The 18,857-nt window shown below is 39.7% G+C and overlaps 1 protein-coding gene across 1 annotated transcript in view; it reads left to right on the top strand.

The window, feature by feature from the left end:
* Positions 1-1,216: 1,216 nt before the first annotated feature.
* Positions 1,217-18,857, top strand: part of cntn4 (contactin 4) — a 50,489-nt gene continuing 32,848 nt past the window's right edge. The window contains exons 1-6 of the mRNA XM_084705775.1: positions 1,217-1,245; positions 1,678-1,685; positions 1,782-1,914; positions 5,389-5,564; positions 11,643-11,738; positions 18,483-18,686. Coding sequence (XP_084561901.1) covers positions 1,217-1,245; positions 1,678-1,685; positions 1,782-1,914; positions 5,389-5,564; positions 11,643-11,738; positions 18,483-18,686 — 646 coding nt within the window. The remainder of the gene's footprint in view (positions 1,246-1,677; positions 1,686-1,781; positions 1,915-5,388; positions 5,565-11,642; positions 11,739-18,482; positions 18,687-18,857) is intronic.

Below are 18,857 nucleotides of genomic sequence, written 5' to 3'. Positions count from 1 at the left end.
AAGATTGCACTCCACCCTTTTCCGGTCAATAACCATGGCCTCAGATTTAGAGGTCCTGATTCCCATCCCAGCCGCTTTGCATTTGGTTGCGAACCTCTCCAGTGAGAGCTGAAGGTCACGGGCCGATGAAGCCAACAGGACCACATCATCTACAAAAAGCAGCGACCTGATCCTGAGGTCAACAAACCGTACCCCTCAACGCCCTGGCTGCGCCTAGAAATTCTGTCCATATAAGTTATGAACAGAATAGGTGACAAAGGGCAGCCCTGGCGGAGTCCAACCGTCACTGGGAACAAGTTCGACTTACTGCCGGCAATGTGGACCAAACTCTGGCACCGTACAGGGACCGAACAGCCTCGATCAGGGAAACTGTACTCTCGGAGCACCCCCCACATGAGCCCCCTAGGGACACGGTTGAATGCCTTTTCCAAATCCAAAACACGTGTAGACTGGTTGGGCGAACTCCCATGCACCCTCCAGGACCCTGTCGAGGGTGTAGAGCTGGTCCACAGTTCCACGGCCCAGACAAAAACCACATTGCTCCTCCCGAATCCAGGGTTCGACAATCCGACGGACCCTCCTCTACAGGACCCCTGAATAGACTTTCCCAGGGAGGCTGAGGAGTGTGATCCCCCTAAAGTTGGTCCCCCAACTTCGGTCCCCCTTTTTAAAGAGGGGAAACACCACCCCGGTCTGCCAATCCAGAGGCACTGTCCCCGATGTCCCCGCGATGTTGCAGAGTCGTGTCAACCAAGACAGCCCTACAACATCCAGAGCCTTAAGGAACTCCGGGCGGACCTCATCCACCCCAGGGGCCCTGCCACCGCGGAGCTTTTTAACCACCTCGGCAACCTCAGCCCCAGAGATGGAAGGCCACCCCCCCCGCCCCCCGATGTCCCCAGACTCTGCCTTCACGTCGGAAAGCGTGTTGGTGGAATTAACAAGGTCTTCAAAGTATTCCTTCCACCGATCCAGGACGTCCCCCGTCGAGGTCAACAGTGCACCATATCCACCATATACAGCGTTGACAGTGCACTGCTCATTTGTATTAATATTTGTTGTTCAATTATCAGACATCCGGATCATTTGTACAATTATAGTCGTAGTCCAGCCTGGCAACATTGCACAGTTTTTGTCGGTGAAGTCTGGGTTGTTTTACAAAGTAAAAATGATGTGATGTCTGTGGAGTTATGTGGTGTATACATGTATCACTAAGATGGCATCTGATTACAGTCTGGGCCAAAGGTAAAATTATGATTTTAATGGTGTCTCTTATCCATTATTCCCATGGCTTACTGACACCAAGTCAACAGACACATGCAGTCCATTGGATTCTCAGCTTTCCATGCAGTAATGGAGACTTCCGCTGTGTGTGTCATTCCTCAAAGAGAATACAAACCACAAACGAGGAATTCTAACCACACAACTAATTGCTTGAACGTCTGTGGGGACAGAACTACTCCGATAGCTCCTTGGTAAAATAGGATGCACGTTGACAAAAGGCAAATGAGAAACCTTCCCTGTCGGATGTTCTGTATAAATCAGGAGCTATCCTATTACCAACTAAATGGCTTTTGAAGACACATCCCACCTCAAATAAGTCGTTCCTGTGCCGTGGTGCAGTGACAAGCTGAATTAATTGATATGTTTTGTCTGCTTGTGGTTTGCTCCCTCCAGTTTACAAGGTCTAGTCTGTTTGGCCTGTATGACTAATTGCCTGTTTCACAAGGTTTGGTGTCTAAGTGTAAGTGGATGTGTTGTCTTTCCCTTCTGTCCTGTAGGAAGTGGTGTCCTGCAGAGCCCTGTATTCACCAAGCAGCCCGGCAGCATAGTATTCCCTGTTGACTCCCTGGAAAAGAACCGGGAGGTGGTTTTCAGCTGTGAGGCCCAGGGAAGTCCACCTACTCTATATAGGTGAGTACACTGGAGTAAACACCTTTTCCACGGCCACAAACAGTACATAGGGTATGTGCAGAGCTGAAAGAGACTCTAAGAAGGATGGACTCAGCATTAAAAAATGTATGTCTAGTTGGAGATGCTTGTGTATAAAAATACATTCACAAATATAGTAGTTGGGTTGTGGCTCATACCATTTAACAGGTTCAGATGTTCAATTTGGTTATTTTTCTTATTGACTATACCTAAACACTACAGTCTTTTCACAGAAAGTGTTAGGTGTTAGGTGACGGTCCAACCATCATCATACTTTAATCAGTTTTTTGGACATCCAGAATCTATACTTCAATGCAAGAAATCTTTGTCTGTGTGTCTGTCTGTGCAAGTTTCATAGTGGGATTTTAGGGGGATTTTAGTGGAACAATTAGCTCAAAAAGTTGTGATGTTGCAGGTGTCTGTTTCAGGACCCAGTGCTGCGGTTTATGTTGTTTATGAGCGCTTCACGATCGAAAATTATAATTTGCCACCATGTTTCGCGATGGATCCCTTTCAGCCATGTTGAGCTGTCACTATGGATCTCGCAATAAATAAATATCACAGCGTTGAGTTGAGCTCCACTGAACGCTTGAGCCACTAATCTCACACGACACTATGAAGTTCAAATGCTGTGTAGGTGGTTCATGAATGTTCTGATGTGTGGTTCGTGAAAATTAAATAGCCCCACAAAGTGCACTGCTTTTTATGACAAACTAATTAAAGACAAGCGGACTCCACAAAAGTACAGAAACTACAGGTTTTCAAGCCACTGGACTTTACACCAGCCAAATCAAATTCCACAGTCAAAGTTGGTTGGTCGGTTTCCTTAGGCATAGATATAGCTAATGTGTGTGTCTGTGTGTCACCAACTTCACCACAGGCACTGTGCACCAGCTATAGTTCCAGGAATCGTTGTGTGTGTATCTCACCGACATCTTAATCACTGACTGCATCATGGGGACTGTGCAGTAGTGACTGTTAATGTAGCAGCATATGGCACAAGCATATGAGCTAACAACATACCCACCTTCACTCTTCCATTTCCTCCCTGCATAGTCTATTAGTCTATTGAAAGTTTAGCATGTTGTATCTCTAGCAACTATGAGGTCAAATTAAACATGTGTTCATTGACATTGCTAGGATGAGATTTAGAAACATTGGTGCATTTAATACTTGAGCTTGAGCCAGCTTAGAGGATGACCTAATCAGCTGTTTCCTGTCAAGGTTGCTGTATATGCCTGTCTTCTAGCCGGGTTACTGCCCAAGCTGTCTACCAGGGATTTCTTCTCACTGGCAGCTGTAGGCTAAATCATGTTCAAAATTCATTATCTGCACATCACACAATTGCATCTTGTGACTGGTTGACCTTAGAGATTAGCATTAAACTGCATCTACCCACATTACATGTTTTAAAGCTAAATGTACGATTCTGACAGAACACTGTGGATACCCAGTGTATTTGGGTGTTTCTGAATTAAAAGCAGACACACAGAAGGATTAAGGAAAGGAACAGACCACCTTCCACAAACTCATAAACCAGATGGCATAGTACGATGCCACTGTATGCACTGCCCTTTGTACATGATTGCATAAAGCATGTGCTCAGAAAAATGAACTGCTGTTCTCGTGTCCCCTTCTAACATGATTGGTAGGAAGTAAGATAATCACATTATATGTAACTTTTACATGTACTTGGCTTAATCTATTGCTGAATTCATCAAAATGTCAAAGCTAATATCAAAGTTGTTACATTAACTCAGCAATGCAATAATTAGCATACAATAATCATTGTTAAAGGTATTTTTACTGGCGCAATAATGGAATATGTGCCAACCTTTTTCACTCACATTAGTACACTCTCTGTTGAGTTGGAGGCTAGTGGACCTAAAGTCTGGTGGAAAAATGTCCTCTATCACAATCATCATTTGAGTCAAAGATAGCTGTCACATTCTCATTTCAGTATGTCATTATTGTCCTAAACTGATTGTCCTTTCATTTGTATTGGGCGACACATTCAACAGTGTGTTCAAATGTGAACATGAAACCCTATAAAAAAATAAAAACATACATCACAGACTGTTGTGAGAGCTCACGAGGAGGTTTGAATCATCTGGAGGCTCCTGTCATTCTATCATTGTTCTCTGAAAAATCTAAACAGTTGTTCACACTGTGCAGTTAAATATTAATGTTTGTTCTTGTTTGCCTCAACAGTATATACATTGTCTGAGTAGTCTAAAGAAACTGTGGACCTCCTCTATGGTGTTTGATAACAACACTCTCGATGGAAGGGACTCACGTCAACAGGCTTGTGACAGTCCTGAACAATTTCTATATAGACTGTACAAAAAAGGCTGTATCACATTTAAACAAATTCTTCACAGCTCTAGAGTCAGTTATTTATTGTATGAACTAGTATGACTTTAAAGATTACCAAAGCTAAATAAGTTCAGACATTACACATTGTATGCAGTATATACTTAGCAAACTGTTAAAGCCTTTATTCCTATTTCCTCTAGATCAATAATGTATACATTATTGTGTGATGGCTGTGTAGCAAACTCAGACTTTAATCAAAGGTGTAACAAATAGATGGAGATATTTTAGGAAACCTTTTAATACATCAGTCCTGTTTGTAATCCATATGCACAATCAATTATTCTCTTCCCTCCAAAGATATAATCAAGGGCTAATCCCTCTGGAGCTTAATCATTATTTGCATTGGTCATTTTCCAATAAAGTGATTAGGAATTATCATGCATACTCATCTGTGAAATGCCTTTCTTCTTTTTGTTTTAACAGGGCTGGACATCACAGATAACTAGTTAACTGTATGCTGGTGTTTCTGTGTGTCAGGGTGTTAGGTTTGAGTTATGGGTTAATACCTCTATAACTGGAATTTACTGCTATTGATTTTCTTCCCACGCGTGTTTTCTGTAATACGCTCTGCTTTAAGTGTATGGACGGAGGATCCACCAGCATCATAAGTGAATTATAAACCTTGCTGATTACTTGGAACACCATGAATAATCATGTAGCGTGGTATAGAATGCAAAGTACAAAAAGCAGGGAGCACCCATTAGTTTGAATTGCTTTACAATGATCCAGCTTCGTTTTTATGCTGTTTGACTGGGTGTCTTACTAGAAGGATGGCCTAAAATGATGTGTTTTTCTCCAGGGTGCGCTGGGCTTCAATGTAGTTCATTATGTAGTCCATCACTAAACTGGGGGCCATGATTGGGGACCCCTTTTGGCTCTTAATCCTCTTGCAAAATTGTATTTAATGAAGTTATTAAAGTTCTTCCTTTTTGTCCATGCTGTGTCAATACATTTACATGCTGAGTACTTTTGTTAGATAAAATCTTGAATTTTGAAGTACAGACCACAAGCGTACATTTTTTTAGTTTGTTGTGAAAACAAAAAAACAAACTTCTTATTTATTGTTGTTTTGTTTCTAAGGTGGAAACTGAATGGCACTGTAATCAATCCAAAATCAGGCTCTCACTACAGCCTGTCTGGAGGAAATCTCAGAATCAGCCAGCTGAACAAAGACCAAGATGCTGGAACATATCAGTGCCTCGCCACCAATTCTTTCGGGACCATCGTCAGCCGAGAGGCCAGCCTAACCTTTTCATGTAAGTCACTAACACCAATGTTTTATTCCCATTCTGATCAAACTCTACCAGCCACCAACGTGAAAGGATGTGGTATTAAAGATATTTCAGTGGAACTTGTGATAGTAACGTTCTGGGGACCTGATGCTCCCAGTGCTGAGACTCAAGGAGCTAGACGTTAACCACTGATATTATGCCTGAGTCACGAAACATCAAAAACAACACCTAGTACTATTCACTAGCAGTTTACCCAAGATTTCTTTAAAATAACTAACATCACCTACAGATTCAAACAAATCTTCTTCGATGACTTCTTGAAGACTTTCAAACATATACTGTTGCTTATTTTCTGGGGTTCGTTCAGTGGTTTTCTTGGATTTAATGTTTAAAAAAGTAACAAAATTGACAGTGAAAAAGAGGTGGCTGCTGCAAATTGAATACTGGTTCCTGATGTTTGGAGCAAGGCCGTAGCCTCTCTCCCAGGCCATTTGTTTTGTCTCCAGGCCATGCACAGCAGAGTCACCCCTAGGTATGAACAATCCGATTCTGTGGGGGAACTCCACTGTCAATATAGGCCGACACAGTGACAGTTCCATCAATTGTCTTGGTCTGACCTTACCGGTCTTCAGTTGTCGTCACATACTGAGGGCATGCTTCTGTGACCGGGTGTCATCCATCGTCTTTATTACTCTTGCTATAGCTTAATGAACTCCACTCACTGATTGAATGGTACAGGTTCAAGAGAATAATTTAGAGGGCAGATGATATTATTAGAATGTGTCATGCAGATTACAACATGGCTCTTTGATTCTTGTCAATTTTGTGGCCATGTTATTTGACATCATACTACTTCATACTTCTTTGCCAATGTACTTGTTAAAGGATGTAAGACTACATATTATTTTGCGTGAGGATGCTGCACTTTCTTATAATATGTAAAGCACTTTAGTGATTCTTTGTAGATCTGTGATTCTGTTGAGGTGCTCTGTTGTTTGTTGTTGTTGGTGCTGTAGTTTGTTTGACGTTTGCTGAATGGACACATGAATTTCTGAAAGGACTAATAAATATATATCTACAGAAGCACATACAACTGAATCAGTAATACATTCTACCCATGTTCAGGTTGAATTCATGAAGTACTTTATTGCTACTCTATCACAATACACTCTATAACAATCAATTTCATTTTCTAATGATAAAAAAAAACTAATGAAAATTGGCTGTATAGTGATTGCAAATGCCCTGTGCTAGTGACCTTGCAACTAAAGATAACACCGCAGGGACAAAGAATGTACTTTGAAAATGTATGTTTTTACAATTTCTCCTGAATGAAGTTAAATAATTGCATTGATAAGGTAAGTCTTGTCAGTAGATCTAGGCCTATAGGAAATTAGAGTAATTTGAATATGCAAATAATTGCTGTTCTCTGACAAAAGCGGCATTCTAGTTCGGTAATTGAGTTCTGGCTGTTGTGAGCGTTTTAATTAAAGAGATATTGATAGTGTCTTAATCATGTTCCTCATTCATAATCTTTCCAGAGCACATTGGTGTTATACAATATATATTTTCATGTTTTAATCAACAACTGTATTAAATGTGTGACATGGTGTGTTTGTCAAAATTAGAAAGATATATCTGTCCTTCCTTCACCAATACTGTTATATTTTGTGCTGGAACTATCATTTTTATTTTATCCTATGTTAGTTTTGTGGATTAATCATTAGTTCCATGAGCCATTTAGATTTTAGGATTGTCTATCCTGACTGTACCACACAGATTTTCCAACTGTAGCTGCATTAAATTAATTTCAGTCGTATGTGTATGATACTGCATGTGTCAATGGTGATGGAAAGAGCATTATTACCAGGGTTGATATCAAAACATGTTTAAGTAGATTTACAATGTTTTGGTCTTGAGAAATGTTGCCATGGGGGATAGCCAGGGATATCACCTTATTTAGCATTTCCTCAGAGTAACAATTGTATTTCTCTGTGAGCGTTACTCTATGTAGTCAGCAGGGTCTTCAAGGTTACTGCATGAGTGGCAATGTTCCAGATAATCCAGCATTCCCCTCCCTCTACCTAACTTTTGATGGATGGTGCCTCTTCTTGTGAGGAGTTTGCTGCTGTCCAGCCCACTTCCTGAGGCAAGGATAACTGATGGATAGAGGGCCTCCTCATTCAATAAAGGCTGCCCTTGATCAGTATTTGTATTGATTCTGTATATGTGATTATGTCAAATATGGTCACCCATGATTCATACTGATGAATAGGTTGTATATTCAATATCTGAATCACGGGTACAGTGGGGTTTGTTACTATGCTGACGTTGGAAATGAAAATCGGTGTCAATAAAAGCATATAGTTAGTAGACCTGCAGAATGTTTCCCGGGTTTTCTAAGCATGTCAAAAGAATGATGTTTTGTTGATTTCCTTTCAAAGGTCTAGATTTGTGCCCCATGAACATGTTAGTATTTATTGGGTATAAATTGAGACCTAGAATATGAACATGAATACTTCTAGAAGACTCTTCTCTAGCTGCTGGGATTGTGTGTAGCAACAGTATAGTGAACAGTAACTTTAGTTTATGTAAATAGCTTTATGTAAGTTTATGTCAATAAACAATAGCTAATCAATATTTTTCTAGCTATAGCTCTTTATAAATGGTACAGCAGAAATAATATTTGAAAAAATTACTAATCATGTAGAATGTGTTAAATAAATAATATTTAGTCACTAAATAGATTCTTATAGAACAAATACCATGGACAGGGTTTTCAAATATTACATTTTGATTTGAACTTAGGAATGCACGTACATAGTTAACAGGTCAACTTTAGTGTATAAAAAAGAGCCTCTTCTGTAGGCAACAGTCAAGAAACATCCTCTTTGGAGTTCAAGGGAATTAAAGTGAACCCCTTGTTGGAAATCTTCAAACAAATCTCAATGTGACCGTCAAGGATAACTACAGTATCATGCACAGCCTGATGTTAAGGAAGAAGGTTCTCAGTAGTCCAATGTAGTACAGTAGTATTAGTACAGTACAAAATAGGAGCCTATTGCCAAAAAAGAAAGATTCAAATACATTTATTAAAAAAACGAGAAACAATTAGAACTGTACTACAGTTTATCATTTAGCCTATTTTTCCCCAATTCTTTCTGCCACCCTTTCAGCTCAGCAAGACAAAGGGAGACTGTGGGTGCAATGAATCACATAGTTATGGTTGGGCAGACTTGTTGAAGTATGATAAGTCATGCTGGCATTTAAAATGCTCATATGTCTTGGATGTGATCATCAGGGTAATCTGGATCATTGTTTGCTGTGTCATCCCAGTTTTAAAATAATGGATGCTAATGGTTCTGGATAGATCATCAGTTACTTATCCAAATGATCATGAATCATGGTTACGATTGACTTATGCAGTGTGTAGTCTGATCTCCTTTCTTTTGTTACAGTAGCTACCTGTTCTAAAGATCTTTTTCAGTTTGAAGACTTTTATTTTGCAATTCAATGCCAAACCACACAAGGCTGTTCTCTTTGTCACAAGTTTGATGTGAAATTATTTGAGATTCCTCTTAAAGGCTGACTGCATGCTTTCATGCTTTCTTTTGAACCAAAAAAGCACAGCTGTGTGTGCTCAGAGGAGCATGCTCTTGGTCAAGTCCTTATCTTTGTCCCTGCTACAATACTGTACTAAACATGCAGTTGGGCTCCTCTGGCTGTTTTTCAACAATGCTTCTTTTGCTCTTTTTTGACTACTGAGAGTGGTGTACTGAGATGTGTGTGCGTGTATGTGTGTGTTTGTGTGTGTGTGTGTGTGTGTGCGTGGATGTGTATTTATGTGTGTTGGCAATTGATTCAAATATCAAAACAGAGACACAAATATAACTTAGTTGGATCAGTGTGTCTTGTTATCACAACAGCTTTAATCTAAATCCAAAATGATGGCAAAAAGACACTTTAGAATTAATTTAGGACCTTAGATGTCCAATGCCTAGTTCACTTTGTTCCTTCAGACTCACAATTTCTGGGTCTCTCTAGGGCTTTTATCTCACCTACTATCCTGCCTTGAGATGAAAGTGAGGGATGATTCCACTCAAAAGCTTTTGTTGCTATGCCATGGTTCCTGTATTGGACCAAAACTCAAAAGCACACCCATGGGCCTGTGTGGCTAGGACATTTGCAAGTCCTTGATTCAAGCTGTATTTGATTACCTGACCGTCAGTAGTCTACACTGCTCAAATTCAGCCCTTACCGACTGACAATAATGATGTTAACCCACAGAATACTACACTACTGCCACTACTGCCACTACTGCAGCAGTTTACTACCTCTACATGTTCATGCTTTTTTACTTTTTATGACATAAGAGTATAGTATATCCTTTTTTGGTTTTTGGTTTCACTGCTATCTCTCAATTTGCAAAGGTGCAGTAGATACTTGTTCATGTAATTGACTCTCAACTGGCAAATCTCATAGTAATTTAAGGGAAAATTCTAAGATTTACTTTTCTTAACAGAGCTTAAGAAAATCCAAAAGATATTAGTAAAAGAGTGCTCCTGGGTTAAGAGGAGATTTATGTTTTAAGGAATAATTAAAGCTTGCCTCATAATAGACTTGTCCCACAGCCAATATGACATATATTAGCTGACCTTATAGTCTTCTTCATAAATCAGTGAGCCCAGTAATGTTGCATTTAAATCTGCTCTTGGAGCAGAACTAATCAGCAATCTAGTTTCAAAGTGAGTTGGTTTCTGCTCTGCTTTAGACTTCATATTGAGCCGCCCTGCAATGAGAGCTGCCATTCCCCCATCTTTATTGAGGTGACTTGACAATATGGAGCATTTTACACATCAAGGGAAATTAGTGAGGGAAGTTAATTAATCCTTTAAATGATTTCATTTGTGCTCTAAAATCAGCTATATCAATCTAATCAAATTAACATTGCATTCAACTGTACTTAATGTTATTCTTTTTGGTTGTTTTTCTTTCGTTTCTGACCCTTCTGACAAAACACTTCAGAGACCTTGGAGAGGAAGAATTAAGCAAGTTTGCTTTTCTCGTTTGTGCCATGTGCAGAATGTGATCAAACGCATATATTTTTTAATTGTCTTTTATTATGTAAATCAAATTACCGAAAAACGAATCATAAAAAAAGCATGGAAATGTTGGCAATGTATTCATCCACCTCTGCTGATACCTGCGGTATCTCAGTAAGCTCATCCATGAAGACTCTTATGTGTTTTCTGAAATACCTATACAAAGATTCATCTGGCTACAGTAGCAAAGGGGATTGCAAAGCAGACATTTGTACATTAGTTTCAATAAAAGGCTCATTTCAGTTTCTAAACTATTTTTGAATGGCTTTGTAATGGTGAGTGTGATAAATAAAATACAATGGAAATCTGAAAACCACTGGGGCCATTCAAATTGTTCAAGTGTGACCCAGCCCAGCAAAATACTCTATATAACAAAGAACTTATAGTTTGTAAGTCCCTATTGATTTAGGCCAAATCTGTTTTAATCCCAATACATTACATCTAAAACTATAGTACCTAATATACTATAATATTCTTTACTGAACTGTTGTAGCATATATTTACATATTTTGTTTGTATTTTAACAACCTTCCACAAGTATAACGTTGTTCACTGGAATAACTTATTTGAAGTTGCTGATGCAACACTTTCATCCACACTTGATCTTATTTGAATATCTTACAACATGGCCTATACTTTCAGAGATCAGTTTTTATACAGTTTTGTTTCATTAAATGCAATAGGTATTTATGTCTCTCTGACAGTCAAAAGAAGCGTACAAGGTGTTAATTTGGCCTGAGGCATTACCAAGGTCTGTTCACCTCCAGCAATGATGACCATCCTGAGAATCAATCTTTATATGTCTAAGATCCCACATCTTCAAAAATGTATTCTTTTTCACATTTGAGATTTTGTTATCAATAATGTTTAAGTGTTATTGTCTTGAGTTGTCTGTAATGCATTGACATCGTTTTTTTGGCACTGCTCTGGTTTTACCTTTTATCAAAAGGGCCTAGTGCCATATCTGTCGGGAGTTTACATTGGGTGTATTCTTTTTCAGACTTGGAAAATTTCAAGATGCACAGAAGAAGCTCTGTGTTAGTGCGTGAGGGACAGGGTGTGGTCCTCCTGTGTGGACCTCCATCGCACTCCGGAGGTAAGAAAACCCTTCATGAATATCTTTCTACAAATCTGTTCATACATTCAACTTTCCCTCAGACTTCCCTCCAGCTTCTCACTTTAGGTTTGTATGGCAGATGCATCCCATGTGGTACATTATTTCCATCTCTTGTTGAGGAGTTCTTAAATGTAACACCTGTTTTATCTTGTTCACTTTATACAGTAGCACCTCAACCATGATAAATTCCCTTGCAAAAGATTTGTGGTCTATCTGGATTTTACTTCTGGTTGGTTTGGGACAAATACCTATACAGGAACAGAAAGTATTGTGGCACATGGTGTGTAGTTTTGCAGCTCATGTCTTAGTAGTAATAAACCAAGATAGGGTCAGACAGATATACAGTACAGGATAAAATGATCCATTGGGTTGCATCTAACCAGATGGATAGCACCAATTTGAAGCATGGTACTTTGTCAGAAGTTGTCTTGTCACCTTGTCAGTGTTTGCTTGATTGCATCTGGGTTTTTTACACACACATCTAGGGTTACCTGGAACAGTCGTTGGGTTGAAAATACGTAATTTATTTTAGCTAGTTTGGAACCATGGATACATGGACTTCAAGGCAACTGTACCTCTTCACTCCAAAACTACCAAACTTACCACTGCACAAAATATGTAGCTTTATTACACACAATTCATATCATTCTGCTTCCCCTATCACTTGATGTAAAAGCTACTGCCTACTGTGAGTACTGTCTGTTAAGAGTAGACATTCTTGTCCTAAGTTCTACAGGCACAGAGCTACTGAAGATTCATTCAATGCCCTTATTTCCAACACTAGGTAGTGTCAAGTCATGCAGATATAGCCTATGAATAGATCTGGACAATGCATCTGCAAGGCATCAACACCTAGAAATAACTTCACGAAATATGATCAAAATGTTTTTGTGTCATTACTTAGCCATTATAAAAGGTGTCTCTCAATTGCTGTCCTGTCATCATTAGATGGTGTCCCGCTATCTAATGATGGTATCCCCCAATGACAACCACTGATAGCAACAATCTGCTATGCCACCCTAGACACCTACCTCACAAGTACTGTATCTCAATCAGAAGATGCATGTGGGTGGTGCTATGTTAGATGAACCACCCAGCACATCCTTATTCATTACCATATGTTGGTGGGCCTAACGATGGACGGTGGAGTTGAGGACACTCTGTGCAGGAGTGACTGTCAAGGGACACATAATATAGAGCAGACAGCTGTCCAGAAGTTCCCCCTGCTGCCTGATGCATGAACAGTGTGCATAAGCATGCAGATTGAGATGTACATGGCCTACAAAAGCAAGGAATAGTGTGTGGTGATTGGGGGTGTATGTGTCCAATTATAATAATATTGTTAATAATATTAATAATAATAGTGTGTTGAAATAAAAGGTCATTTGTGGTATGTGTGTGTATGTGTGTGGATGTGTGTGTGAGTGAGTGAGTGTAAAGAGAAAAAGAGTATGATGATATTCAGACGAATACCAACAGAATGTTTACCAATAGTGTTCATGGTGGGACAAAAAATATTGCTGTCAGGGGTTTTACTGTTATAATCTGATTAGTGGATGGCAGATTTTTATAATCTCCATAAATAACCTCAGAGTTGTTCACTTAATACTGTACTCAGACATATTTTATACTCCAAATGGCTACATTATAGAGGACACACACTTTGACATTTCCACCAAAACGCATACGTACATTTACGAAGAAGTACATAGAACACACTTTTATAATGTGTTATATTGAAAACATGTTCTCTAAGTGAAAACCAATATGAGGATAAACAACACCAGATTTGTGGCTTCCAAGAAACTGAACTATCATGAACAAGAAACACATGCAGATCACTGCCATGAAAGGGTGCGTGGGTGATTGTGCAGGTGGGAACGCAAATAGTACATTCTTGAAATGATACACACATTAATCAGGCTAGCAAAGAACTTAAATGACAGATGCTTATAAAGCATCTCATGTTCTATGTTGAGTGTGAGGTTTGGTGTGTGTGTTCTACATGCTTGCGTGCTGTGCGTGTGTGCTAGTGTAATGCCAGGTTCTTTCTCCTGCCATCTAGTTGGCAGTGTGTAAGCACCTCGTTCCTCTCTGCTGGACCTCAGTCACACGTCATGTCCCCCAGGCTCCCTTGCCCCAGTACATAAACACAAATCCCTCAATGCCAGTTGGGATTTCATCCCTGGAGGAATATACTGTCACCGGCTGTGCAAAGAGAAAATAACAATCTAAAAAAACAAGACAGCTTCCTAACTCAATACACAAGAAGCAGCCTGGACCCCTCACTGTAATTCTTGATGCAGCATAGTTACACCATAGTTGACTAAATTAAATGTTTAAGATAATTATACTCATATGTAGTGTTAGGAGTGGTAGAACTGTTATTTGCACAAGGACATCTATATACCCTTACTTTTAAACCATCACTTCATTTGTCATTTTGTTTTGTGTGTGAGCGATCATAAACAATTTCCCCCAAAATAATTGCAATATAGCTGGAGAGGAATTTTAACAGTTTTTTTTTACTGTGTAATAATGGGTCAGCTACAAAGGCAAAATTATTGGTATAGATTTAGCTGTCTGGCTATGTTGGTATGGCACAATATAACCATTGAATGGATATTTCACTGTAATGTTTTATTTTTTATTAACTCTCTACGCTTTCATAATGTGCTTTTGAACTCAGAACCCTTCTAGTTTCAATAGCTTGACCTTGTGTGTCTGCGGTGAAAGGAGATGTTGACAAGGTAGCCTAAATTAGTTCTTACAAAAAGGAGACTGGAAGAGTCAAAATCTTAATCATACATTGAAAGTAAAGGGCTTGTGGACACATTTTCCGCTGTTCCAGTGATTGCCTCCTTGTAGTCGCTCTGAGGTGGCAGACAATAAAGCGAGGTTGCAACCTGAATACACGTTTTTTTTGTCCCTTGGGCATAAACACATAGTTAGGTTCTGCATGCCTCAATCCCTTTCGCTTGATTTGTTTTCAGCCTTATTGGGTGAGGAAGTGAGCCACATGTTGGAAGTACAGTACAGAGTGAGGATTAAGGTGTATTTAGCACAAATCCTTACTTCATACAGTACGTACAGTTACACAACAGCATTCAGCAGTAGAAGCATGTGTTATGCCCAGAGGTTCACATAAACCGACTGTTGATTTGAGCAACTCCTGTAAAGCCATAAAGGCAACGGATTCACTATATCTGAAAGGTGCAAAATGTTTGTATTTATTCTTGTACCAGTGTAGCCAGAGTCCCCGTCCCTCCCCTGCTTACAGTGGGCAAACAGAATGAGGAGACAGGGCTGAGTGCAGATCAGGGATGACACACACTGCCATGCCAGACGCAGACACACAGGCCGGGCTAGAAGCAAGGAGCTGCCTCCACCCATGCAGCTTAGATGTGACAGGCCACTGCTCCTGGTTCGCGAGCTTGACGGGGCTGTAGGTAATTATAACAGAATACATTAGATGGAGAAGGCACACACCCATGACCTGCTAACATTAGTGTTAAAATTATATTTTAGAAAGGGGATTCCAATACCCTTGGTTTGAAAAATGTGTTGGTTCTGTTTCCAGAAATGTATAGCTTCCACTACAATCTCACACAGAGAAGCCAGAAGAGCTGAGAGGTTGTCACTATTGCTCTCCTTCAAACCCCACCGCATTAATAGGCTGTCTATGTGACCTACCATTAGTCTTTGTATTACTCAATTATTGTGTTTAGTCCTAATGCAGCTGACCTCCATTTTATAATGGAGAGGGATGTTTTAAGGGCACTCAAGACTGAAGTCACTTGAGTACATACCCACCAAAAATAGAAAAGTATAGTGTGTCCTTTCTGTTTTTATTTTCTATGACCCCAGGCTTTGAGAACACAGAGCATGTGCATTATGTCTGGTCCTGTAAAGTAACAGGAGGAGGATTCTCAGAGCCCGAAGCAGACTTGGGAACGCTTCCCGTTGTAGCACAATTGGAGTGGCAGTATTGAGAGAGTGGTGTTTTCTGAGGGTGGTGTTTTCTGAGGGAGGCTGTGTGGAATTTCGTTTTTTCAGCACAGAGAGGCAGTGTCTTGAATGCTGCTAGTTGAACTAGTCTGCAGATTATGATTGAGTTTAACTGGAGGTGACACTAGTTCTCTCAATATGATTTGTAATGTGACTCATTTTGCATCTTGACACTCAGCTTGGTCTCATGGGCCATCCTCTCTAAACGGAAACAAACTGTAAGAGAAGAGGCAGAGAGAGAGAGAGATAAGATCTTGAAACTGACCCTCAACCCCTCCCATGCCTTTGGCCAGCAACATATCCTCCTCATCCCTTAAAATGCAACTCTGCTAGCTCAGTCATCTGATCATTATTACACGTTGAAGAGGACAATTAGGAACCTTTTTGTTTTATGTTTGTTTATCGTTCTCAGCATGCCTTGGTACTTTTGCTTTGTAGCTTTGTAATTAAAAATGCATATTGTTGTCAGAGAGAGCATTACATGTATTATTAACACCAGATGATCAGACAGACACATAATATTAATGGGAAGCAGTACACTGACAGTGTGTTAATATGCCACCCTTCCCAGCCCTGCATATTATGAATCCCATATAGGCTACTGTAGTAAGGAATTCACTAATATGGTGCTCCCTTTACTATTGATGGATAGCTTGTTTAGTGTGCTGAAGCAGACCTACTTTGCTCTTGTTGTTCACCATTGTCATAATTATTCCCTGTGAATCCCAAGGGATTCAGCCACTGGGTTAGCTCTGAAGAAGAAATTGCCATCCAACAGTGTGTAGAAATTAATCATGTTTGCAGCCTTGAACAAGCCAAGAGGCTGGCTTTTAATTGTTGCCTCCCAACAATGACTCTAATAGATACAGCACATGGGGAATGCTTGTGTAAGCAATTTCAAACAGTTGTCACCATCACCATTCTGTGATATGCATTGAGGGTAATACTATTATTAATAATCAACTTTAAAACGGATACAAATGAATCTTTTTAGGGTAATTATGTGTAGAAATTGAATGTCCTACTCCCTTAAACTGGATGTATTTGAATGGGACAATACAGAAAGTCCTTGCACTCTGAATTCTGAATGTTGACTATCTTTGTGATGGGAAAAACATTTAGTTAGAAAGTATATTTATCAACAGAGTTACTTGTGTCATTCTCTTGATACATGTTTTTTGTATCATCACAAATAGTTGAGGATACACTTACAGGTCTCTATGTTTTGCAGATCTTTTCATTTCATGGCGACTTCTCAGAAGCATTTTGCAACCCCAGCAGTCTAAGCGCACACTGGGCTATATTTTTTCAGCATCTGACATTCCTCTCCAGGGACACTTCAAAGTGAAAACTCCTCTCCCGTCAAACGTTATCATCTTTAGCAATGGCCTTAAAGATTTGTCCACACTATGGAGGATGTATTAGTTTGCTAACATATCTAATCTCACCTTATTATAACAGGAATTTTGGACTATAAAAACGGTTGAGTAAAGAAAGGGTTTAATTTTTGTATGACTCCTTATGCTCTCTGTTTGTATATTTTGGATTTTTTTTAAATCACGTTATATGAAATCTGCTTAATAAAATTCTAACGCTAGTAATACATGTAGTGTTAGACATTGTGTGGATTAATTCAAACACTATAAACTGAATGATACTGTTGCAATGCTGCTGTTGCACGAACAAAACAGTGTGCCAAATGTGTGGACTGGATGTCTAAAATCTTTCTTTACAAATAAATTCTTCAATTTTATTCCACTGTCAACATAGTCAGTCACCATGTAGAGGTGTGTCAGTTGTAAACATGGGCAGGGACAGTCACAGCTCAAAAGCATTGGGGAGGAAACAGGCACAAACATGTCTTGTCCTGCTGTGGAGTGTTCCGTCTCCCTCTGGTCTGCTCCTGAGCCAACCCCATCTACACTCAACACACACAGACACACACACAGAAACCTCTGAGATTGCTGATTGGCCGACTGTAATGTGTCATGTACATGCTTGTATCAGGGAACAAGCTGCGGCATGGATGGAAACACGCTGTGATAAATGACCAGGCAGTTAGAGAGGCTAGGTTAAGAATCCTCCAAGACCGGTTTTGTTTAATTACCAGCCTGCTAACAAGAGAATGGGTTTGATTAGACTCAGCAGGGAAATAGCATGTGTCTGTCAGTGGAAAGGACTGGAGATCTGAATAACAGCATCCAATGTCTTTAAAAGGACTGTGTGGTATGACTTCAACTTACGTTCCTTATTCTGTTTTGTAAAACGTTTTTGGTTTATGGTTATTAAAATCATAAGATTGTATAGAGTGTTCTCCAATCCCTGCCATGCGAGTTGTAATAGATGTAATAGAGGAACATCATATTCTGGTAAATGTCCTAATGTTCTTTCGCATGAATAATATTGTGCTGAAATTTGTTCAGATAATTACACAGCTTTGTAACCTATCACAGACTCTGGCCATCATTAATTTTCACCTTGGCACGAAACTCTGTGGTAGTTCTGCTACCCTTAGAAGAAGGAGGGTACACAAAACACCACATAACTGCAACACTAACAAATGCTTTCAACCCACGACCCAATCCTCACAAACCCACCTGCCAAAACCTGGTTATGGCCTAATGATATATTGATGATGTACATAATCTTACTGACCTTTAACATGCATGTAGTCTGGTGTTTATTTGATCTGAGACACTTCTCCTTTTTTTCCAGATCTGATGTTTTCCTGGATTTTTAATGAGTACCCATCATTTGTGGAGCAGGACACACGACGCTTCATCTCCCAGGAAACAGGGAATCTGTACATCGCTAAAGTGGAACCTTCTGATGTGGGAAACTACACCTGTGTGGTTACCAATACTGTCACAAAGACCCGCGTGCAGGGCCCACCCGCCCCACTAGTGCTACGCAGTGATGGTGAGACCTGGTTCAATGTGGTCCTGTGTGTGTGTATGTATGTGTCTGTGTGTGTATGTATGTGTCTGTGTGTGTTTGTGTATTTGCTTTTTAATGCCTATTAGTCAATGTGTCTTTAATTTGGTTGGGTTGGTAACAGTTGGATGAAACAAAGAACACACTAGCTGCTGG

The sequence above is a fragment of the Hypomesus nipponensis genome, chromosome 9, assembly GCF_054491055.1.
Source record: "Hypomesus nipponensis isolate SF chromosome 9, ASM5449105v1, whole genome shotgun sequence".
NCBI lineage: Eukaryota > Metazoa > Chordata > Actinopteri > Osmeriformes > Osmeridae > Hypomesus > Hypomesus nipponensis.
This window is presented reverse-complemented; position numbering and strand designations above follow the sequence as displayed.